At 41.8% G+C, this 25769-nt stretch overlaps 2 protein-coding genes across 3 annotated transcripts; one reads left to right on the top strand and one right to left on the bottom strand.

The window, feature by feature from the left end:
* The first annotated feature begins 5769 nt into the window (after positions 1 to 5769).
* adoa (2-aminoethanethiol (cysteamine) dioxygenase a) lies at positions 5770 to 7302 on the top strand. Its single transcript, XM_072667425.1, has one exon. It carries the CDS (start codon positions 6011 to 6013, stop codon positions 6809 to 6811), a length of 801 nt encoding a protein of 266 aa, XP_072523526.1. The 5' UTR covers positions 5770 to 6010; the 3' UTR covers positions 6812 to 7302.
* A 3056-nt stretch (positions 7303 to 10358) lies between these two features.
* Positions 10359 to 24277, bottom strand: egr2b (early growth response 2b). Of its 2 annotated transcripts, none has more exons than XM_072667272.1 (2): positions 24138 to 24277; positions 10359 to 12448 (listed from the first exon to the last, which is right to left on the bottom strand). In XM_072667272.1, the coding sequence occupies exon 2, from the start codon at positions 12426 to 12428 to the stop codon at positions 11361 to 11363; it is 1068 nt and encodes a 355-aa protein (XP_072523373.1). In that variant the 5' UTR covers positions 12429 to 12448; positions 24138 to 24277; the 3' UTR covers positions 10359 to 11360. The 2 variants fall into 2 exon arrangements, with proteins under 2 accessions (XP_072523373.1, XP_072523372.1); XM_072667271.1 differs by lacking the exon at positions 24138 to 24277 and adding an exon at positions 13565 to 13847.
* Between the last annotated feature and the right edge of the window lie 1492 nt (positions 24278 to 25769).

Genomic DNA, 25769 nt, shown 5'->3' with positions numbered 1-25769 from the left:
AATATGTCAACAGCCATGGTAGGCAGCTGTTTTTCCCACCTGACTGCCAAAGCTTCTTTCAGGCTACTCTGAAACAGAGCCAGTGGTTTAAGCAAGAGCATTATTTTTCACTGATTTAGAGTTGAGTACAATTGCTTAGTACTTAAAGCCAGACACATGTGAATTGGTACAATGAATATCCAAGGGTTTTGTTTAGTAACACTCTCCTTTCTAATGTCAGTGTGAACAAGATGTATCCCTAAAAAGTGAGGGTCCCATGTACAGCCAACAAGGATTATTTGGAGTAATGCTATAGAAAAATCAATTTCTGACTTTCGATTCCTTAAAGAACCTATCAGTGGATGATTCTATAAAGAAATATGTTTGCTTAGTATTTTTCAAAATTGACAATGTTTCCACAATTCCTAAAACTGGTTGTTAAAATAAATGTTGTTGGTTATTTGCAGAATTTTTTAAAAGTTCCTTGTAGAGTCTCCTTCTAAAAGCTTCTTCATAGATCCATGACTGCTTACTCCAAAAACCCAAACAAGATTATTAAGATTCAGATTGATTCTTTAAAAGCTTTGTCATAAAAAACTAACCTTACAATCGAATGTTAAAAGAAACACAATGAGAAAATTCCAGACTTTAATTATTGTCTTCACTAGGTTATGAAATGTTTGCAGTGTTCTATCTATCAATGTACTGTCTATCAAATATTTACCCATCAATATTTATATGTATATATTTAAGGTTATAAAACATTTGTAAGCCACTGCCTTTGCTAGCATGCTTAGAAACTCACATATTAGAAATTTAAAATAATATATTGTCTTCATAAGCTAATTATGCAAAGTTTATGAGTTTTCATTTACGTTTATGAAACATTAGCTACCATATGCAGATTTTGTTGATTATAGAGAATTAGCCAGCTAACAGTTCTAATTAGCTAGGTAAGGTGTTTCACTGTAACATTCTATACATTGTTTTTTATTTCTGTTAACATATTCATACAGTTTTAGACTGGATGTGATTAATGCGGACAGTCCGAATAATATTCAGCCCAGCTCATCACACTGTACGTGTTTAATAGCACGTTTAAATTTAGACTGCATCCAGCGTCCAGCATTACATCCGCCGGGGCTGTGTTTTTTAGGGGTTAGCACACTCTTCGTGTCTGTTTTTGGCATTATCTGCCATTGGCCTTTGACCCACAGACAGCACTGAGCAGTTAGTGACCTAGAATTCTTTAGTACTGAGATATAAATGTGGGGAGCCAATACAAACAGTGCTTTTTTTGCATCATGCTGTTTTACATGGACCAATTTAGAATGGTACAAATCACACTTAAGGAAAAGCTTTGATTGGGAAACCATTCATTTTAGGGCCTTTGTGTTTCTCTTAGTATCATTTTATTAAAATTTAGTAACTTTAGTAAGTTTTGTTTTTATTATTTTATATAAAGCCACCACTTGTAGGCCTAAATAACCCTTTTTTCTTAGAATGCACATGTGACCACAAGTTAATATCATATAATGCCATCAGGTAATATGAGATACATTTTCCTCACTTTGTTGATCTCACACAATTATACATTTCCATTCCTGTCTGAAAATAAAGACTCTGCCGTTGTGTGTCAGATCTTTCTCAGTGGATGTCTTAAAATGTACTATAATTAAATCAAGCAAAGAAAACTGAAATACTGATTCTTGGTACTAAAATACAGAGAAAGCTGCTTGGTGAGAAACTAGCCTACTTTACTTCCTATATCAAATCTGAAATACGAAACCTGGGTGTAATTTTAGATTCTGTTTTATCCCTTATGTAAATGCAGCCATTAAAGCAGCTAGCCTTTGAGGTATATTGCTAAAATTAGGCATTTTCTATCCCACAGCAATGTGGATAAACCTGCCCATGTATTTTTTCCAGGTAGAACTGAATCTGATTAGAACTGGGCTGCCTAGGGAAAAAAAAAAATTGAAAAAAAAAACCAGCTTGAACAAAAAGCGTCAACAGGAATCTTAACTAAAACAGAATTAGAGAACACATCAGAAAAAGAACTGCACTCATCACCAGAACGTTTTACAGATATCCGAGTGATTCTACTTATGTTGGTAGTTGAACATGGAAGGCCTTCTGTTCAGTTCTTGAAGGCCTAGCCAATCGAAGAGTTCGCTTGAATCTGAATCTACTCAGATACAAACGAGAAAAAATCCTTATAAGAACTTTCCTTTGGACAGCTCAAAAATGAAATACTGTATAACCACAGTACCTATACTGTTTAAATACAACAAGCATGATCATTATTTATGTCATAAAAAAACTTTATATTCTATTTATATTCATATTTATATTCTACCTCTTCTTGTTTTGTAGCTCTACTGGCCGAGTACCTGCATACCTCCCTGACTGACTGTCTGTTTATGTTCCAACATGTGAAATCTGAGATCTGCAGATTCGGGCCTTCTGCAAATATGAGCTGTAAAATACAGTAAAAAGCAGAGAGACCTGTTATTCTGCTTCTAAAATGCGAAACATTTAAAAACATACCTTTGTAAATTAGCTTTTAGTTTAAGTTCTCTTTTTCTTTTTGCATGTAATTATCCATTACAGACTATTTTTAATTAATACCTTCAATGTTGATTTATTTATTATTTTACTTTCATTACAAAATTTCATGAAACATGTCGGATTCAAATGTAGCGGTATATTAATACATGTATATATAATACATATTTTGGAATAACTAACCTGCGAGATGCTACAGGACTAATGCGAGCACCTTTCACACACTTGAAATGCTTTCATGCCTGTGAAAGGTGTCGCATAACTTGTTTTGCCCCCATTATGGGAGGATCCATTTGTGGCATAAATGGGTTCATTTCATTGTGGGGCCTGAATTTCAGAAGCTAAACCGATGACGAAAATCAGACGTATGTACTGCATTCAGAACAGCTCCCTATTCACAACATGTTCAAATGATATAGACAGCAGACAGCACCCACTCTATGTATAGAACAAATATTTTCTTTGGCTTTCTCCTGTTACTGATGCAGATATTTCCTCCAGCTCATGAATTTTTATAATGCGTAGAAACTGGTAGCATTTTCTTTTAGCGTCCTGAACGATTCAGTGCATTTGTTTAGTCCAGGGGGGGGGGAGTAGGAAAACAGTAAAGAAAGAAGTATGCATAAACTAACAGCCGTGACAGAACAGACAACAGATTGAGCCCAACAATGAGGACCTTCATTACGGGGACGTGTGAGCGCTTCATTTTCTCGTCCTCTGTGGAGATCGCTTTGAGGCAAAGAATCACTCTGCTCATTCAGGGCTCTTGGCTGGAATTCTCCGAGAAGTATGAAGTCCAGTCTAGCTGACTCCTGCGCTATGTAAGTCATGCACATTTTAAACATCGGAGAATAATGTTGCCTTTATCTGCCCGGGACATTAGCCACTGAGAGTGATTGCATCTGGCTTGGAAAAACTTGCTTATTGTCGACATGCAAGTCTCAGATGTGTGTCTGATAACAATGGGGGAACTGTAAGAGAAATGTGGTAAATGCACTATAGCGTACTTCTACAACATGTTTTTGTCTACATAATGAAACGATGTGGTTTTCTGTTATGAGACCCAATGAAAATCTAGGGGTGAACCGTACAAAGATGACGAAACCCAAAAAAGCATTTTATTCGAAGTCTGCAACTGTCCTTAAGATATACTTTACATTACACTGGATGTAGCAGTTAAATAGTTGCCCTTTAATACAGTCCATACACAAAGCTGCTGCCACTGCTTTCCATTTCTAACATCTGACTGAATCCTGGTTAGTCATTTTGACATTGACAGTCCTTATCATATCTAGACTTCCTTGAAAATGTTCTTATTGTAAATCAAAATGTGGTTGATTCTACTTATGTTGGTAGTTGAACATGGAAGGCCTTCTGTTCAGTTCTTGAAGGCCTAGCCAATCGAAGAGTTCACTTGAATCTGAATCTACTCAGATACAAACGAGAAAAAATCCTTATAAGAACTTTCCATTGGACAGCTAAAAAATTAAATACTGTATAACCACAGTACCTATACTGTTTAAATACAACAAGCATGATCATTATTTATGTCATAAAAAAACTGTATATAAGAACTTTTAATGGACTTTTCATTTTCAACTGCCAGATTCAAATTATTTCAAAAAGTGAATGTCAAAAATGAAGATACAAGGTTTTTGCATGGCAGTGATGTTATTCTATTAAATAACAACAAAAAACCTAATGACACGATTTTTTTTCTTCTTGACTATATATAAGAAATATATAGACCAACAATCTGCCTTTAAGACAGCTGTGGTAAAAAGAAAGATCTCTTGTATGTGTCACCGTTGCTGATTTCCATATCCTGGCTGCGGAGAGTGGCGGCTTAATTGAATTACCACTGCCGGAAGTGGTATTTGGAAGTGGCTGAGTTCAGAGTAAATGAGCAGGCCTCATTATTTCTCAAGAGGATGGTCTTTTGTGGCGCCATGCAAAGGTACACTTCACTGAGTCCAAGAGCCGGGCTCTGCCCAGTCTTACTTCCTCACCTCCCTTTCTCCCTCTCTCTTTCTCCCCCTTTCGAAATTGTTTACTGCCGGCTTCGCTTAATGAGAGCAAATGTAACATGGGCTTGTGCTTCGTGAACAAGGCTGTATTCAATAAACTCAACAAACAAAGCATATTCCCAGCACTGATACAGAGAGAGCACTTTGTGAGGATTAGAGTTTTTGTACACTGTTTGGATTGAAGTGTAACATTACAGAAAATATTCCCAAGGCAAACTATATAGTGTCTCCTTGCTTTTGGAAAAAAACAAAAAAATCTTCAAATAGGTCACTTTAAAAGGGATGGCAAGGGGTATTTAGTGTAAGTTAGTGTAAGTTAAGGTCATGTGGGTTTGTTTCAGTATTTTTGAGTGTTTTTATTGGTTCATTTATTATGAAATAATCATACAGTAATCATACAGCGATGTATTCAAATGAAAAAAATAAAATCATCATTACAGAGATGTTCTGTGGTCTATAGTCATAGGACATTATATGGTATTATGTATGATGTAGTAATATAATGTCCATATTAAATGATATTATATACAACTTAGTATATGTGTAATACATGTGTATCAAATATAACTGAGGATATGGGCATAATATGTGTTTTATGTATAATATAGTATACGGACACATGCATATTATATACAATTGAGCATATGGACATATTGTATGTGTGATATGAACATCATATATGTGTTATATGCAATGTAGTATATGTACATCATATGTGTATTATATACAGTTTAGGATATGGACATGTGTTTTAACCTCAATACTGAACACTATTTGTGGTCTCAGAACTATATAATCTCTACAATTTATGAGGCGAGGCAGGCAAGAGAAAAAAATACATAAAGTTGAGGTCCAGAGAGGCTGTGGGGGAAGGGACAGGGTTGAATGGCCCAACGGACCCCCCTATCGCTGCAGATTGGGGATGCGCTAGGGATGTCTGGGTATTGTAGTACGACCGCGAGTGCGTTTATCATTCCACCCAAACCAGAGGCGTCCTTCTTTTTCCTTTTTCCTTTATGATACATCGTTGGTGTACATGATGAAACGTAATATCGTGAATATATACCTGTTTGATACAGAACACGACTTTAACCGCAGCGTCGAAATGTAAATAAACTTCAACTCCCACAGTGCCTCGCTTTGTTTACGCAGGCGCCGTAGCTGCGGACGTGTGGCTCAGATAGACATGAATGGGGCGGTGGAGGGGAGAGTGTGCGGGACTTAACCATCACAAATAAAAGCAATCAAAAATGACACATGATGGGATATTTAAAGCCGTAGATGGCGTTTAACGGACGCCTGTGGTGAGCGCGGTGGTTTTGGGGTGCTTTGGGAAACAGCAGGACAGTTAGCGACTCATTTTTGTTGTGTTTTGAGATCTTTTCTGCAAGAAACGTAACGTAACGTTTTTACGTAGCGAAAGGCGAGAAGTCAAAATGCCGCGAAACGGCAAGTCATCGCTGATCCAGCAGATAGCTAACAAGGCTAACGCGACTTTTAAAAACTGCTCCCTCGCGGACAGTAAAGCCTTCTCAGCTCAGCGCTCCGAGCTCTCCGCTCTGCTCGGTGAGCTCCGGGCCGCAGACCTCAACATCTCGCCGCCCAAGAGGAGCTCCCGCTCGGGCTCCAGCTCGGGCTCCGGCTCCGGCTCCGGCTCCAGCTCTGGCTCCAGCTCCAGCGCGCCCGTCACCTACATGCACATCTGTGAGACAGACGCCTTCAGTATGGGCGTCTTCCTGCTGAGGAGCGGCGCCTCAATCCCACTGCACGACCACCCGGGCATGAACGGCATGTTAAAGGTGCTCTATGGAAAGCTACGGATCAGGTGCTTCGATAAGCTCGAGAGACCCCAGAATGCACCTGAAGCTGGGGAAGGAGGGCCTTCCCAGTCCCAGTTGCAGTCCCAGTCACCTTCCCAGCAAGCCCCTGTGTGGCACTCTGTGCTCAGATCCACTAGCGAGTTCACGGATCACAGCGGCCCGTGTTTGTTGACCCCTATGAGGGACAACCTGCACCAGATCGAGGCTGTAGAAGGTCCAGCCGCCTTCCTTGACATCTTGGCACCACCTTATGACCCGAACGAGGGGAGGGACTGCCACTACTACAGGGTCATTCACGGTGGTGGGGGGGAACCTGGGCGAAACAGCAAAGAGGAGACGTTGCTGCTGGAGATCCCGCAGCCGGACGACTTCTGGTGTGGGGGAGAGCCTTACCCTGGGCCTCAGGTGGCCCTTTAATTAGACACTTTGCTTTGGACTGAACTTGGAGGACCAGTGGTGACCACTGGAAACCATTTTTAGTCTGAGCTTAGTTTGCCTTGGTCACAGCCTCAGTCAGGGGTCTCTGAGCAATTTCGACTTCTAAGCATTAGCCTCTCTACAACCTGCACATGTTAAAAAGAGACCCCTACCACCAAAGACAGTATCCACACCTCTCCAGTCCTTCAGGCAACGCTGAGGGTTCCTCAAAGCGACATCACTGCCTATGGTTTTGGAAACATTTTCTACATAAATGACACTTTAACTTTAAGACCAGTGGCCTTTCTTAAGAATATTGAATGTAATCTTGCTTTCAGAGCGTATACTCTTGCATACGTACACACTATATATTCTGTATTATTTACATGTGCATTATTTATTTATGGCAGTTTGTTTTTACAATCAGTTATGAATCATATTCTTGCTAAAAGTTTATATATTGACCTTAAAATAAAATGTTTATGACCTTTCCATTTTTATCCTGTCCTCTGAACATTGCTTGGTAAAGGCCCCAGACCTCCACCGGCTTTATTGTGGTATGGGTTACTCTGCTTGGTCAGAGGAGGGGAAATCCTTGATAAAGCTAGGATTTTATTGGTTCAGCTGAAGCAGCTGCAGAGCCTGCAGTATGTAAATGAGGTTTGCATTTATCATGTTGGCTGTGGTGTTCATCAAGTGGCCCAATCTACATTGTTCACTGTGTAATTGCAGCTTTCCCTGTGAACCAGCTTCGCCTCCTCACTTTGAATTGTCATTATGAATTGCTTGGGAGCCGTCATGGGTGGTGCGATGTCACTGGTGACTGCATGCACGAGATTGAAGGGGGGAAAAAAATAGTTAATCATGCATTAGACATAAAGGAAGTGGAGGTCATGTATAGTAAATTCTGTTTCACGGAGCACTAATCTTTATAGCGTGGTCTGATTGACTTCTGTTATTGCTTCTTGGAGATTCAGAAATGATCCTGTTGGTGTATATAATGTCTGTGCTGGTGGCTTCACACTTAGGTCAGTCTGGATTGACCCTGCTAAAGTCACTTTTCTATGTGAAATACAGCTTTTTGGCTTGTAAACCTAGAAACTTGGTTGAAAGGTTCATCGTTGCCTGTAGTTTTACTGTAAAGGTGCAAAATTTTGAATTTAATATGGTGGTGCCTTGATGCAATACATTTTTTCATTAGCGATGCACAACTATTTTGGAGTCACGATATGGGCAGATGGGCATTTTATTTATTTTATTGATGATTTATATGTTAGAATAGTCATATGATCACAGTGCCTTATGTTAACATGTTAGTGTTTCAACATGATCAAAGGTGGAAAATACTGTAATAATGCATTAGCCAGTGAAAGGTACCTTAAAATGCATTTATTTAGTATTTTAAATTAGTCACTGATGTCTGCATAGACGGTCTATGACTTTAATCGGACTGAAACAAGCAGTTTTTCCTTTTATGGTGAGCTCATGAGCACAATTTGATGAGCTCTTCTTTGATTGGTTGGTTTACAGCGAGGTGCGGCAATGGCTCACATAGAATAAACATGTCTGGCCACAACGTTAGCATAGTCATAACGTTTTTAACACTGTAATATTTTTTTTTTGTCAGCTTTGGCTAGTCGAATGGCATGCTTCTGGAAGCTGCGAGACTATGGTTAGCTTTATGCCCATCTTTATGCATGGCTACCTGCTGGCTTACTGTGCTGTTGTTTCCTCATGCACCGCTTTCGCCATCCTTTCCTCGGCTACTGGCATCAGACCAAGCCGTGGTCGAGTGGCGATGTGCTGCTCCCCACTACAAAAACTACAAAAGTAACAAAAACACCATGTACTCAGGACCTGACCGCCGTGTGTTACTGTACCGCCATCTTTAATATTGAACGATGCGCTCTCCTTTTCCGCTTGTTCTGCAAAATGGTACGTTGTAGTATAAATTTGACTTTAGGTGAAATGGAAGGCCCTGCTTAAATTTTGATTCATGTCCTGAACAGATTTAATCCCTTCCTCCTTCTTTGTAGGCTTTGGTTTGACACACGGCGTTCCATGAAGGGAATAAAATGGAACATTGTGTTCTCCTGGACTTCCTTATGTTCAGCTTAACTGTTCCACTGTTGAGAGCATGTTGGTGTGCAGTAATCTGATTTTGCACTCTTTGGATGGTAATTGCTTATAATTATCTGCCAGAAGATTGCGGCAAGTCGGCTCGGTGTGTTGGTGCCAATGCGTAGCTCTCACAAAACAAGAGCATTTTGTTGGGGAGTAGGAGAGATGTCGGACAGTGATATGCAATTACTCTCTGTAGACTGTCCTACTTCAAACCAGTCTTGAGCTGAGTCTGAAGAGGCTTATGGAGATCAGCAAGATGTGCTTTTAGGCCTCCATGCTGATTTCACGTTTCAAGCGCCTCCAGCCTGTGTACATTTAGCTCTTAAAAATAAAGGTGCTGCAAATGCTTGATTGAGTGATGCCATAGAACCTTTAAAAGACCCCCCAAAAAACAAAAGCTTCTTTATCAATTTAAAGGTCAAAAAAGAGTCTCAAAGAGTGGTTCTTCAGTATATTCTGTATGTTTCATGAAGCTCATGTAGAACGTGTTTTCCTTATTGTTGCTTTAAGTTTCGGTCGAAGACGTTATTTCGATTATTGCTCATCACACATCTTATATTTGGATGCCAATCAACAATACAACTTCCTGTTCTAACCCTGGGATTGTCCCCACCTCTGCCGGTGTGATTTAGTGTTATCTTTTAGACCACATTCAGGTCACAACAAGAGCACAAGCATTTTCCATTTTACTTTCACATGCGCTGATCCAGTGCAGTCAGTGAAGACTCCTCTATTTACATGGAGTTTATAATATCTGAGCTGAGAAGATTCAGCCACTTTTAAATGTCTTGCTGATCAAGGAGAGTTCCAATACTCCATACAGCGCCAAGAGAGGACGGAAAGAAAGGGTTTGGACTGGGCTGGGTTGTTTACAGAAAATGACAAAGTAAACAATATATTTAGAGCATTCAGAGCCTTAAAATACTCTTCAGGGGAATTTTATTTTTATTTAGTTCATTTTATTTAGCTAAACTTCCTGGAGGACACCCCCAGCCCCCCAGCGCTGTTCTTTGCTGGTGCTGCCGCCACTCTTTTGCTCTGAAATTGTTGCATGTGGTTTTGAGGACGAACCATGTGAACGTTTCAGAGATAGAGCATCTCAAGCGTTGCTCTGCAAACAACTGTCATCGAATTTTTATCTCAAAGCTGGAGCGACTGACCTCTTTTCCAGCATGACAGGTTGTCATTATTCTTTTTTTTTTCCTCTAAAACCTCCATAGAAGTGTTGACAGATGTTAACGCACACATACAATAACTGTTTCATTGTACTGTAAACCCAATAGTGTGTGTGGGTGCTCACCCTTGTGAGGTGGTGAGTCAGAAGTGACGGATGCAAAAGCGGGAATCCCCCTTTCGGGTCCACTTCATATTTTCCTGCACTTAGAATAATGCAACAGTAGGCTTACAACAAACATTATCCCAATTCAAGTTTTATTTATTATTTCTTTCACGATGACAGAAAGTTAGGCTGGCAAGCCCTGTACCGACCTGCATTAGTTATCTCATTCCAAACACATCAGTGAAAACATCCACAAAAACAAAAACAAGCATCACATATATAAGTCCAGTTATTTACATTCCTGTTGTTGTATTTTTGCTTATTTTTTTACCACAGTGAAAACACTTGCGACACAAAACAAAGTTTATACAAAAATATATAATTTTTTTTTATCTCAAAAACTTTCTTATTAAAGGACCACTGTACAATTTTATGTCAAAGCCTCTTCAGGTATGCAGCTATGTACAAAAAAGACACAATACAAAGGCACAATAAATCTACGTTAGCTTCAGCTTGCCAAGAAAACACGCTCCAGTTGTGTCTGCATTATTGCAAGTTTGGTTCTGTAGCAGAGGAATGACCTCCACGATGACCTACAGACCAGCACGCACGAGTCCTCGCTCAACCAAACGCGTACTTTGCACTTTGTAATTAGAACACATAGTCCCACATGCTGCTGCAAGTTATTTCATTAAATTATTTGACCTAAATATGATAAACAAAGTGCGCTTGGGTCAGTCAACATGCGACCGAAACTAAGGGGGGAATAGAAGAAGCGGTAAAAGAAGCGTGCCGGTTGAGGTATTGTACGTCTTCAGCGTCCCTCATTCATGTCCTTTGGCTTTTTCATGCCCCCCCTCGCTTTGCAGCAGGTTCGGATCGTTGATATTGCCTAGTGTTGCGTGCTCCCCACTTCTAGTCATGTCCAGCACAGTTGCCCCTAAACCTGGTCTTGGTATACGGTTCTGCACATTTGACTGCTTTCCCTGCTCTGACACCCTCTCCCACTTCACCTCAGGAAAGGCTTGTTAATTAGCTGATTAGTTGGATAAAATGTGCCGGGAGAGCAGAAAAGAAATACCAGTCTCTGCAGAGACAGGGGTACTCTTGAGTTCCCAGGTTTGGAAACCACAGGACTAGGGGGTCTTACTGGCCCGAGCTGGATGAGCAGACTGCTGAGGACCCGATGCCAATGGAGCGCTCCGAGTTTGAGGGGGCTGCGGATGACTTCCTCTCCTTTTGCCTCAAGTGGATCTTGGTGTGCCTCTTCCGCTCGTCGCTGCGGGCGAACTTCCGTCCACAGAAGTCGCAGGCGAAGGGCTTCTCGCCTGTGTGCGTGCGGATGTGCGTGGTCAGGTGGTCACTGCGGCTGAAGTTGCGCATGCATATCCGGCACTGGAAGGGCTTGTGGCCCGTATGGATGCGGATGTGGCGAGTGAGTTCGTCCGAGCGAGAGAAGCGCCTGTCGCAGCCTTCTGCGGGGCAAGGGTACGGCCGCTCGTGCACTGGAGTCTTGCTGGGGCGGTTTGGGTACTTCCGGGGCCGCAGGATCGGCCTCAGCGGAAGGTTCTGCGGACCGTAGGCTGCTGCTGGGAGCCGGGGACCCTCGGGCACAGGCGGTGCACCCAGGGTAAAGTTCCGGATTGTGTTGAGTGGGGTGAGGGGTGGTGCCACCCGGAATGAGTCCAGCGGGCAGGAGAAGGGTTTCCTCTCTGGAATGGATGGTATGTCCCTCTGGCATGTCGGCTGGAAGAAGCTGGCATAGTCCGGGATGATGGGGAAGACGCCGGGGCCGTCTGCTGTGGCTTTGGGTGAGGAGTAGGATGGAGGCGGGTACGAGGAGATGGGGCATGCCGACGTGGAGAGGAATGCCGAAGGGTCCTGGTACACTTCCCCGCAACCTGAATAAGGCGGTGGTGGGGAATAGATGTGTTCCATGTCTGCCTGAGTCTGTGCCGCCGTGCAGCTGAGGGTGCTGGAGAAGTGGCCTGGAGAGACGGAGGAGGACGGTGAGGAAGAGGCCGAGGAAGGCTGGGCCATGCCCAGGAAACCCGCGCTGACGATGTTGATTACACCCTCCGGGTTCCAGTTGGCCGGATACTGCGAGTCGATGGAGAACTTGCCCATGTAGGTAAGGGTCTGGTTGCGGGGAGCTGCCGGCTGAGCGAAGCTGCTGGCATAGGACAGGTCTAGGGATCGCTTCTCTGCAGTCATATCACTGTTGATCAAGCCATCTGCAAGAGAAGAGCATCAGAAAACCGTTCAGATGAGCACATCCCATACGTACACAAGGAATTCCTGCGCGGCTCGCTGGAATCCACTCCAAAGCAACAGTCAGTAGTTTGAGTTTGTGTGTGATGCAGCAGCACCTACAGGTCAGGCAGTTTGATGCTGAAATCAGTGCAAAAAAAGGGCACAGAAAAAAGGACTGGAATAAAATATATATTTTTAATCAAATATAATATATTATTTCTATTAATTCTATTTTGAATTGACTCGTTTCAAATGTGTGGACAACACACAATTCCACAGTCAATGAATGACAACTTTGTTGGTCGGTGTACGTACTTTTCCCCATTAAAAACAGTCCTTTCAGAAGAAGGTACAAAATAATAATATTAATAATAAATAATGTATTAAACTGACTATCAATTAATCAAGTAATCTGAATTCCCTGCTTTTCTCAGGGTACAGTGTTGAATTAGAATTAGACTCAGGTAACCTTTTGAACCCTAGTTTTTGAACCCTATCTATGATATTTTTAGCATATCTTGTGGCGTCCCATTGGGCTCTATTTTAGGGCCTGTTATATTGCTGTAAATTATGACAGTAATGTAGTAAAGTACTGTAGAGTACCTGGACTTACACACAGGGTCTAATGGGTAAATTCAAGACAATACACTAAGAAAGTGAAAATCACATGAATCCCAAACTATACACATCAAAACAAACAATACCTTCCAGACTGAGTCAGGTTACCCAAAAATAGCTCAAATAAATGCTTTGAATGAAAAAAGTTAAATGATTAGCGTAGATGAGCAAAAACTACATTTTCCATCAAAGCTCGAATCAACTTCTGACACTGTCCTCTTTTTACAGAGTAAGATACACACACAGTCCTGTGGAGAATCACTAGCGTGCATCTACATCTCTCTGTGTGTCTGCCGCTCTGCCTTCAGCTGAGACGCTTCACTGCATCAAACACAAACTTCAGAGAACCAACAGAGAACCAGACAGAAAAGGCAGCAGCAGCAGCAGCAGCAGCATCAGGCACCTGCAGCCGCGGGTCTGTGGGCCAGGTTACAGGCGCGCTGCCCCCAAGCTCAGTATAACTGCCCCCTTTTGCTTACCTGCGCTCATGTGCTCGTAGTGGGCCTGCGCGTCTCCACCGGGGAAGACGGCGAGGGAGGTGCTGAGCTCATCCACAGAGTAGATGCTCTCGGCCAGCGGGTGCACGAACACGGGGCTTTTCTCCAGGGTCTTCGCCGTCATGGTTCACGCGCGCACGAACCAGAGTGTTATGCTTTTTTTTTTTTTTTTTCAAAAAAAAAAAAAAAAGCACGTGGAGAGTTTTGTTGTGTTTGTTGTTGTCTCTCTTACTCGCGCTCTCTTTCTGCTACAGTGTAAGTGTGTGTTCGGGTCTTCTTCCTCCCACCACCACCACCCACCCCTCACACACTCATCCACATCCACGCAGAGCTGCTGTTTTCTTTTTCTGTTGTTTGTTCCCTCACGGCAACTCACCGACTAAACTGACTGACTGACTGACTGACTGACAGACAGAGAGTGTGTGAGTGCGTGTGCGAGAGAGTGTGTGTGTACGCGTATGCGTGTGATCGCACGGGCTCCTCGCGCTCTTTGTATTTATGCAGCGCTTTCCGACGTGCCGTTACGTCACTGCCCATAGAAGGAGCGCGAGGGGAGCGCAGCCGCCGCTGATTGGCCCGTTCGCCCCGTGTCGTCACAGAGCCGCACTTTTTTGTCAATGGAGAAGCCCCGACCGAGAGCCGGTGAGGAAACTTAACACAGCAGGAGAAATAAAACACGTAGAGAAATAAAACCGAGGAGCCACGGAGCTGCAGGCACGAGAGGAGAACACCAAACACTCAGATTAAGGCAGAACAAGAGGAAAGTGTGTGAAAACGCTGGTAAATGTTACTCTGAGTGTGAGAGTGTATTCCGGTGTGCTCTCCATACATGGTCATCCGGCCCGTGGCCCCGCCCCCTGCGCGCGCATATGGAGCTTCATTCCGGAGCTGCTGCGGAAACTGGCGGGTCCTGCCGAGCAGCTCTAAACCACAAACAAATGAGCCACACAATCACGGAATTTCTACCTCTGCTGCCTCTCTGTCGGAAACACTCTGTGTGTGAGAGAGAGAGAGACACAGACAGAGTGTGTGTTGGGTCTATTTGAATAGCTCATGGTTTTGGAAAGACAGAAACAGTTTTAGTAACGACAGGCTATATTTAGGGTGCCGTTGGAAAGTGAGACTTTTATTGATGGTTAAATAATAATAATAATAATAATAATTATTATTATTGTTGTTATTATTATTATTATTTAATAACAGTATTATTGTTGCTGCTATTGTTATACAAAACTATTAATATGGTTATGACTGTTTATTGGCATATACAACTAGCAACCTACAAAAGCATATTTATGATGATTTATAATATCATTTAACTTTATTATTTAAACACATACATATATTCATCCTACTTGTGCACCAATATGGGAATTTTAGGCCGATGCTGATATGTTTTTTTTTTTTACGCACATGTAATTTTCTTCAGATAACGATATCATTGTGCATCCCTAATTATTCATTACAACAGTAGGCTTAGTATTTTATTAAACTAGAATAATAACTAATGCTGCTATTATTAAGATTATTTTTAACACAATGCTAATAAAACATAGAAAGTAAATAGGTAAATACATATACATATAGTTACACACTATATGATATATAAAAATACATTTGAATAGATTATATTATCATTTTTATTATTTATTATATTATTCATATATTATTTATTTATGTTTATTATTACATGGAAGTAATTTCCTGATCCCAAAGGAAATGGTAGATTTTGTTGTACCTGATGACCCTCTGCAGGTTTGTTATGGTGACCTTTGGTCAGTGAAAGAAGATAATAAATGAAAATATCTGTTTTGTATGTAATGTCTGAGCCCCCGGGAGCCGGACACAGTCAGACTGATTGTGGTCAGCTGTAGGGACCACAGCAGCGGTCTCATGTCGATATAAGGCAAAGATTAATTTAGCCTTTTCGCTGATTGCATCTCTTGACTCGTTCCAAAACTAAGAGGAGACTAAAAGTTTCCTAAAGTGGCCCAAAGTGAGCTCGGGCTCCTCTAAATATAGAGTAGAAGTGTTCCAGGCTGCTGCCTCAGGCCTGAAATCCCCCCGTGGGTTTAGAAACTCCTCTTAGAGGTGTGGGGGAGGAGGGCACAGAAAACATGACACACATATAAATGAAGGAGCTCTGTCCTTATATTCACACATACAGCATGTCACAGGACACACAGTGCACTATATTACACACACACACACACACACACACACACACATACACACCAGTCCCACACCTTCACAAAGCCAGTGCATGGGAAAACAGAGACAGTTTGAGATACAGTAAAATAGTGTTGTCATGACAGCATTAATCACATATATTATTCATGTCATCATGTTTAGGTGGCTTCGGTGGCCACCAACCACAAGCATGTACCCTCAACAGAGTAAACAACTCACCCTATAGAGTGTGAATCAGATTCAGTGATTCATAGTGATTATAGGATTTTTACACTATGGTACATGTACTGTTCATGTAAACGCTCCGGAGTTAAAAGGACAAATTAAGAAAAGTGACACTAAAACAAATTCAGAGTCCTTTTTTTATCAGCACACATTAAGAGAACGAAAGAAGCTGATGAGATCCTTATCTTATGATAATGACACCTTCACACTGGGAGTTTACTGACAACCACAGTCTGGTTTAAAGTGGAGCACAAACTGTTCCCCACCCAAATATGATCATACCAGTCAGACTAAGATTAGTAACAGAGATCTCCTTTATTTTATACAACACATATACATACATAGATAATGCACAGTTTTTCATAATAAAAGTCATTTAAATAGCGGTTTCTGAAAAAGCACACATTAACTGGAGCAGCCCGTTAGAAAAAAGCTGAATCTAATAACATAATAAATAGTGTATAGCCTACGTTTATACAGACACACGCAGACATCTTCATTTTACTACATTAGTGATGATCGCCATTGATTTTAGCCTTAAAACTAACCTTAATCATAACCATGCTAATCCTACTTTAACAATTTAACCCAAACCTCAAAACCTAAAACTAACCCTGACCATAACCATAATCTCAACTCTAAACCAACATATAGAATTTTTGTTTGTTTGTTTATTTATTAATTTTATGTCATTGTAATGTAATGTAATTAATATGTTGTATTAAATTTTTTTTTTATTTCCGTAGCAAATATATGTAAAAACGTGTAATATGTAATTACACATCCGGTGAAGAGATGAGAAATTAAAGGTATGAGTACCCCCATCATCATCTTCCACAGATATCAGGTGCCTGAGTTTTCAGAGGCGTTGGCTAGAGGGCAGTGGTGTGCACCCCTCACACACGCACTCTGCCCTGCCGTTCAAACACCCGGGGAAGTGAAGCCTTATTTGAGCTGCTGGATGGAGCTACCCTTTTCCACTCCTCTGCCGTGAGTTTGGTGGTTTCTGTCAGAGCGGGTTAGGGTTTGGATACAGTGAGAGAAACAGACAGTGCTGCTCTCTGTGAGGTACATTGTGTGCTAGGATGTAGGCGGCACCAAATGTGGATCACATAACCACAGTATTAACAATGATAAGTTGGGGCTACAAGCACGCGATTTATGTTTTTTTATAACTGAGATTTAAAGCACGGCTTGTTTGTCTTTAATTCTTGAAGGCTTAGGTTGGTGTACTCTTATTGTACGGTGGCATTTGTAAGAAAGTCATTGTAATCCTCTGAGCAGCTAGGCCTTTCTGATTCACTTCACAATGCTCTTATTAATCCTAACCATGTATTTCTGTATATGAAGCCATGGCTCAAATGTAGAGGAACAATGCCTGTATTAGCCAAGCTTATGGCCTGGTAAAAAATGATCCAGCTGAATTATAGGAGCTTTAAAATAATACAAACAGTGTACCATTTAAAGACAGGGAAAAAATATAAACCATTATCAAAAGTGAGGCCTGGGGACCAAAGCTGCCCCACGAGGATGTTTGATTTGGCTCACCCTTTTTTTTTTTTTTATAAAAAAGTGTTTGTATATATATATATAACTTTATTATAATACAAATGCAGTGTCTCTGATTTACTACTATTTTATCACTATTTTCAAATTAGGCCACAATTATACCAATTACTATTAATATATGTACATAAAACATTTTTAAAGGGTTCCAGAGCTACTTACATTTTAATGACATTACACAGGCAGACAAATGTAGTGTTAGCCTGTGAGTACACCAACACCTACAATTTCACATTTGTTTACATCTCAGCCTTGAGACATTTGATTTACACATTCTTGTAAATTTGAAAAAAAAAATGGACATGTTCTCTAATGTTATTTTTGTTATTTTATTGGTGGGGACACAGGTAGCAAATTGGAATAATGGAACAGGCATATCTACCCTGTTTCCACTGGTTCCTATGCCTCAGTGGAGTGTACTGTATCTAAAAGCAGGGTAAAATCAGCTATTTGGATGCAGATTCTGCATTCTGTCTATCAGGTTCATTACAGATTCATGCTAAATCTGTCGACCTGTTGTGTTAAAATCCACCCATGGATTACTACCCCATTCACTTTATGTTCCTTTTTCATAAACCTTGCCTATGAATACACGCTGGTTGTTCTCAAGGGCAGCTGTTATTCATCACCCTGATCTGGGGTCAGCTCTACACTGCTTACACAATCCTAGTCTTTAAGATACGAAAGTCAAAAGCTGACCCAGTCTCATCCATGCTCAGAGGAGAGTCTGATGGGTTAGACCCCAGGTCTACCAGTATGAATGTTACTACTGTGCTCAGTCCACAGCCAGCTTCACTTTCATGCTCACTTTTAAGCGGCATTAAAGACGCGACAAAGAGACGCTCAAAATGATGCCTGCCGCGTCTCGACCAGGAACGTAAAGGAAATAAAGTGAGAATTGTGGGCCTAGTTCAAAGAAGCCTGTGGTGGCTTGCGTCTGACCGGTTTCTCTGTTTGTCTGGGGGTGAAAAATGTTCTTGATTTATGTTATCATTGAAGAGAAAGCTGAAATAAGATCAGAGCGAGGCTTTGAAGTATTATGTGGATATCATCTAAGCAGGTTCCTCCATCATTCGAGGGGAATTTTTACAGTTAGCTCTACAGACACCAGTTCCTGTAGCATCTCTACACTCCCCCTTCTTTGAGTATGTGCTTAGCTAACCTATCAATGGTAACCTAAACAAGTCTACAACACAGGAAACCTCATGGTTTTATTTCAGCCAGCAAAACCCCCAAATATCACTAAGCATCCTGTTGCCATTCAATCACATGTATTTTTGTCGCCGCCCATACAAGCTGTAGTTATTTTTGCAGGGGTGTTGCTGTCATCATCAACAGCCATGGCTGGTGATCAGTTCATGATCAGTTCTTATTACAACTAGGGGCACCATGGCGTCAGAACGATTTTTATCCATGTTACAAACAGGGCCATCTGTTGTCGCCACACTGGCTCTGCGCTCGTGGGTTGGTGTTGCTCAGATGGTTTTCGAGAACCAGACGGAGCCAACAGCAATCTGTGTCAAGTCTTGGTTTGCTCTCGGTGCACCAACTTTGAATTTCACAGGAGAAAAGCCAAACTGGGTTGATGTTCCATACGTAGTATAGATCGTCATTGATATTATTGTTTTTACGCCATCTGAACATGCAGTCTTCTGTGTCCATTGGGTAAATGATGATGATTGGATTGATGGAAATGGCCAAAAACAACTTGAAATGAACTATTTTCACATTGTGTTTAATTCAAAGTTAAACAGGGTCTTCCTTGTCCTGTTTTTGTGGCCTTCAGAAAGCCTTGAGGAAGATGAATAAAGTAGATGTTTATGTAGGTCACTATCCTGATTCTGCACTGACAATATGAATGAAAGCTGTGTAAATCCTTATGATAAATCCAAAAGTCCTTATGATAAAATATGTAAATATGCCCACCACTCAGCATTGTGCTTTATGTCCCAACAATATGCTACACTGACACTCCCACATTCCAGAATGACAACTGTACAGTGCAGATCCAATAAACAATTCCTAAATGCCTCTTGGATTAGATGTACAGTTCTAGGGAAAGATCTTCACATGCTATAGAAACTACGCTTTAAAAGGTTCTTCACACACACATATAAATATATCCATATATCATTTTCAAAAGTGGTTCCTTAAAGAACCATCTGCTGAAGCTATCTAGGGGACCAAATGTACAAATAACCCTTTATTAAGGCATCCCTCTATTTATTTGTAGGCAACCATATGGCTTCAGCTCTACGCTTTGATAGATTGCCTTGTGATATAAGTAAGTGAAAAACAACTCTTATCTGTGGCTCCATCAGATAAACAGCATTTAAAGCTTTTATCTTTGAGAGAGAGAGGACGAAAATCAAGCTCCACTCTCGCTTCAGGTGTTTCTGTACGTCCCTCCACTGTGAGAAACTCAGCGATGTGGGTCTGAAATGATGTGGAGCTGATCAAGAAGCTCTTACTGAGAAAAGGGAACAGAAGAACAGTTGCAAATCAAATAAAGAACCTGTTCTCAGAACAATAAGCTGATCATCCCAGAGTCCAGACCTCAACATCAACATTGAATGTGTTTGGATTAGTTGATTTGCGGGAAGCAGAAAGTGCTCCAGTTTCGAAGACTGAACTTTCAAGGTGTGGGAAAATCTCCCTACAGATTTCTTAGATGTTCGGTTTGGGGGAAACACCTGCTTAGCGGCTTAGATCACTGCCTGATACACTTCCACCTGTTTCTTCAGGTCAGCTGAAGTGTCATCAGTTTTCAATACAGGATGATTCTAGTTCAGCCACAGCAGTGGAGCAGTAAAAACACAACTCCATTTCTTTGTGTTCATTGTCTTGTGTTTTAAATCCTACAGTAAACATGAACTGCAGCTTCCTTCCATTATCAAATGCTGTGTTTAGGCTTTGTAGAGACTGATTTAGCAGCATCTCGATCCATTCTCCGTCTGAGGTCTCTCCTCCAGCCCACGCTGCCACGAGCTGCCTTCTTTTATGGCTTCTGTCACTGGGCCCAGGCGATTAGTTTAGAGGTTGTGTTCGGGGCGTCGTCATAACGACACCTCGGTGGATATCGACTGGAGAGGGGATCCGCAAATCACCCCGGTCGCTCGATAGTGGGCCTGGGCCAGTGACACGTCGCATTTACATCCCCTCCCGCAGACGTTTAGGACCGGAGAGGTGCTTTTTTCAGCCCTGGCGGGGCGATAATGTGACAGGCGGGTGACGGAGCGGCCCTGGCCGGGCCGATTAGGGTGACGTGTCATCCATTGTTAATGAGGGAAGTCCTCTGAACGTTGTCTCTGTACCTGAACCTCCATAATGAGGGAAGTGTAAATGAATCCAGCCCCATTTGTAAAGCCGGTATTAATTGCAGGGCAATCGCAAGAGGGCACAGGCCATAGATAACCCTTTGAGCGTTCAGATGCAGCACCAGGTCAAGCGAGAATTCGAGCTTTGAGTCTTTTAGGATGTAAATGGTTCTTGCTTTATGATCTACAGCAAGCTCCGGCGGTGGGTTATGCAGGTGCATAATGAATGCCGAATAAATCCACCCTATTGGCTTTCGCTTAGCGTGACAGAACAAGAGATTAAGCTGGATGTTATCAGTCATCGCTGCGGGGCATGAACTGACCCCTTCACATTTTACAGCTGCTATAATTACAAACTCCATTGTGAGACCCACAGCGCCGTTTGTTCTCAATGGATGATTGTGACTGTATGGCAAACACATAAAAGCGCCCAATTCTGCCCAGAACAGTGACGATCCTTTGCCACGAAGCGCCGCAGCGGAATGTCTCGCATTTGCAGGGATTCTTGCGTCCTCCCCCAACCGCTGAAAGAAGGAAACTTCTTGAGATGCTCTTGTCCTTTGTTGCGCACCCACGGATGCAAAAATGTTTGCACACTGTGCAGAAGCGGCCCGGGCCTGCCGCTCAGCCCATTTGTCCGGCGGGCTCTGGCAGGTCCCGTCGGGAATGATGGGGCTCGGAGTGCTGGACACCCACGGCCAACAGCCGCTGAATTCAGAAGCTTTTTCTCCTGCATGTGCTCAGGGTCACCCGGGGTCAAACGACCACTGCATGCGAGGATATATCGAGTGACCTTTTCTCTCTCCCTCACTTTCTCCCTTTTGTGCTCTCCTTCTTTTGCATTTGCCGCTTTTTATTTAAATGCTTCTAATCAGGGATGTCAGGATGTATCTTCAGCTGCGTGGCATATATGTCCAGCCATTAGTTGAGCTCCTCACATGTCCGCCAATGCCTGTCAGTCATGTCCACCCTATATTATGTAATGAACTTTCAACAACATTCACAAGATAACTAACCTTTTAACCCCAAGCCCGAGGTTTTCCAATCCCAGTCCTGCTTTGCATATTTGTGCATCATTTTCCCCAACTCTAGAACATTGATCTAGCACATAAAGAGCTAGCTTGTTAATCCGTTAATAAATTGAAATAAATTGAAGCTTAGGGAAGAGCATGGGGTTCCCAGGACTGACTATGGGAACAGTTCCCTGAATGCTGCCAATAATCAATTATTGTTGTTATTATTATTATTATTATTATTATTACCAGCATTATTATTATTATTGTCATTATTATTATCATTATTATTATGTAATTAATGAATATTCTTTAAGATTTGAGAAAAAGTAAGGTGTCATATTGACATGATTTAAGAAAAGAACAATCGTTACTTTTTTGTACATTAAATTAAATGTAAATATGTAGTCATATGTAATTACTATGTAATTAATGGTGTATTACAGTTGAATAGTACAGCAAAACAAATGTAATTACTCTTTTAATTATCTTGGCCCTATCTATGTGTGTACACAGTCTTTGTTCACTCTTATAATTACCAATCCTACATAGATAGTTACTAGTGATATTTTAGAGCAGTTATATAGTAACTAGCAGCTGAACAGTAAGCCTACAGTTTGGGCGGTTAGCATCAAAACTCTAGCAGCAGTCCAGTAAAATAAAGACTTCACTATGCTTTGTTGTGAATCACCACACTGAGTCAACACAAAAACATTCGGGTCACTAGCGTTTATTTCGAGGCGAGAAAGAAGAGCAGGCCCGTTTTGTAGAGAGAGTAAAAAGCCGCAATGGGAACGGAATGCTCCACGTCGCTCCCTCGCTGAAGCGCTGGTCAGGCATATGACAAGGCAGCATAAAGCAACCTGTCAAGTTCCGCCCACAAAATTCAGATGAGGCCCCGTCGAGGAGGAGTGAATGGACACCAACCTGCTTCAGCAGCGGCTAGGATCTAAAGACAAGCCGTGGGAGAGGCCGCAACGACACGAATTGTTCTCTCTTTATCGAGTGGGAGGCTGTTTTTCTTGGTGGATCTGCGTAGGTGTTACTTTTCTATAGACGCTTCGCCATCAAAGGACTCAGCAGTTTGCGCTTAGTGGCATGCGGGGTGAGCGAACAAACAGTGAGAAATTCCCTCTTTAAAACATTTGAGCTTTGATTGTTTTGATGTTTGGTTCTGAAAAAAACAACAACAACAACAAAACAGATTCTATTTATAGACTAAAATGGCTTTTATTGAGTTGAGCTGTGGCTCTCACATATTTAGGCCTTTTTTAATTTATTAATTTGAAGCCTTTTCTCATTGCTTTAACTGTGTTTTTTTGTTGTTGTTTTAGCAGAGTAACATGTTTAGAAATTAATACACTGCACAAAACTTATAAGAGTATTATTCGCTTTACGAAAGACAATGGTGCCATATAGAACCAAGACAACTCAAATGAATGAAGCTTCAGAATGTATAAATGGTTTTTCTGTACAATGCGATCAGTTAGTCTTCTAGTAAACTCCAAAAAGGGTTTCTGCTATTGCTACAAGTTAATAAACACCATTTCGTACTGTATAGAACTCATACTGTAAACAGTGCATTGCCTTTACCCCATTCAGCAAACTCTGTAATAGTGTACCACTGTAATTCAGGATTTCCGTAAAAGTGCCAGTTTAGCCCACTTGGCTAATTTTCTACAGTGTAACCGTTGCTTTTACAACAATGTAACTGTTGCCTTTTCCTCCCGCATATCAGGAAATAACGAAGTTGAAAAACTCGCAGTAAGTATTAATTTCATCTCCGGATTTCATCCACTTTAGGTGGTCCTATTAATTTTCCTCCTAAATTGCAATAAATCACGGGCTACCATTAAGATCGCTCGAAGTGCACAGATGAGAATAATTGCATGCAAAATAGCCCCTGGCTATAAACAGAGGCGGCAGCGCAGCACTGCTGGAGAAAGAAAGCCGCCCTTTTCCTCTTTGCCTGCTGTTGTAATGTATTCATTCAGGCTGCACATTTACCTGCATTATCTAAATGAAGAGGGTCTGTGCTCTCAGTGCAAAGTGCAGCAGGTCCACACACATTCACAAACACACACACACACACACACACACACACACACACACACACACACACACACGCATCACATCATGCACCTAAAAGCACTCACTCTCTTCTCTCTGTCTCCCTCTCTCTCTCTCTCTCTCTCACACACACACACACACTTACACTAAGAAGTGTTACGGTGCTATACTCACATTATGAGGGCTTGGATAGAAGTGGCTCTTTGTGAATCTCCATCACATGAGTGGGCTCCTCCAAGAGCATTACATTGCTCCAATAACAACACACTCACACGCACTTTTTTTTCCTCACATACACACACACACAGGCACACACTCTTGGGATGGCTTGTGCGCTCCTCTTCCAATCTGATCGCTCTCCAAACTGATTATCTATATTCTACCAATGGGCTATATGAGGAGTCTCTCTCTCTCTCTCCCTTTCTCTCTCTCTCTCTCTCTCTCTCTCTTTCTCTGTCTCTCTCTAAGGGGGTGTAACAAAAAAATCAAGCAAACTCAAGACAATAGTGCCTCTCCTTATGCACGCCACATCTTTGACATTGAAATTGTCATGGTAATGGAGCGTGCGAGGTGTGGGAGCTGTGAGAGTTGTAGAGTTCTGATGGAAGGACCTGTAGGTGTTGGTGTCACTCATGTGTCACACGCACCTCCTCATCTTGACACAGGATTGAACATATAATAGCAGTGTCGGCCCATACGGGCAGCGAGGGGCTTCTAGGAGTTACGCTGGTTATATAACATGGGTAATCTCACCAGTGTGTAAAGTACAGATGCATTTTGTTTGGCAGAAGTTCTTGGTGTGGTCATTTCTGCCCCTTCTCCAACTCTAAGGATTGGTATGTGGTCAACGCTTACTCAGAGTCGGGTGGAAAAAGTTTGAGTCAATGTGTTCCAGTTTTTTTTGTACCAAAGAGTTTCACTGACTTTTTTTTATGAAAAAAAAACTGTGAATGTAACAACGGGAGGCTAATTATTAGTTCATATTAAATTGTAATTAGTTTTGATGAATAAAAGCAATATTTCACCTCAGTTGAAACCTCAAAATCACTTCAAATCACATTCTGCATTGATCAACTTTTTCACGGGCATTTCAAGCCTCTAAGAACCTAAATCTGTGTAAATGTACAAAGTATGTCTTATGAATATCTTCCCAGTCTAATAAATATCTGCTGTATTTCACCAGAAATGCCTTCCTCTGCATGCATTATGGGCGGTCCTAAAAGTTGGTCAGGTTTACATCAGTGTACCTCAGGTTTACATGGCTCTCTACGAGTCTGAACAGCCTGGAGAGCTCAAGCTCAAGCTGCAGAAGGGGAAAGGCTGCCCTGTGTGCCCTGTCGTCCCGCATGTCCGGTGCCCGTTGCCTCTCCGCCTTACCGTGGAATTTAGTGGCTTGGTGCCGGGATGGATGGGAGGTCCCCACACAGATTTGCTGGGTACCCCGCCTGTACCCTGCCCTACCGGCACAGTGTGTACTCTGGGTTCAGCATGATGCTGCACTATGTAACTTTGGTGAAGCAGGTGTTAGGATGCGTAACACCTGCTAGCCGTAATTGTGTAAAATCTCTACTGTCTCAGTCCACATGCTTCTTTCTCATTTACTGACAGTTCTATATTGGTCAGCTTGTCCAGAAATGCGTGTGTAAACCGCGTAAATCTTTAAGGGGAGCTCAAAGTGGTAGTTGCATTTCCCGCAGTTCAATAAAAGTGATTACACTGTAGAGGAGCAAAAACCACCAATTCCCACATAATTCTGACAAGTTTTATTTTGGGAAATTTGTTCTTTACTTCAGTCTTGTTGAAACT

This window comes from Salminus brasiliensis, chromosome 22 (genome assembly GCF_030463535.1).
Source record: "Salminus brasiliensis chromosome 22, fSalBra1.hap2, whole genome shotgun sequence".
Classification (NCBI taxonomy): Eukaryota; Metazoa; Chordata; class Actinopteri; order Characiformes; family Bryconidae; genus Salminus; species Salminus brasiliensis.
Note: the sequence above shows the minus strand (reverse complement) of the source record. Positions and strands in the feature narration are given on the sequence as shown.

What these genes read in the sequence shown, in the direction of transcription:
- adoa (XM_072667425.1), top strand. Translation starts at nt 6,011, where the DNA reads ATGCCGCGAAACGGCAAGTCATCGCTGATCCAGCAGATAGCTAACAAG.
- egr2b (XM_072667271.1), bottom strand. Translation starts at nt 13,706, where the DNA reads ATGACGGCGAAGACCCTGGAGAAAAGCCCCGTGTTCGTGCACCCGCTG. An exon ending in CTACGAGCACATGAGCGCAG is followed by an intron (nt 12,449 to 13,564) that starts GTAAGCAAAAGG and finishes CTTCTCTTGCAG; the next exon opens with ATGGCTTGATCAACAGTGAT.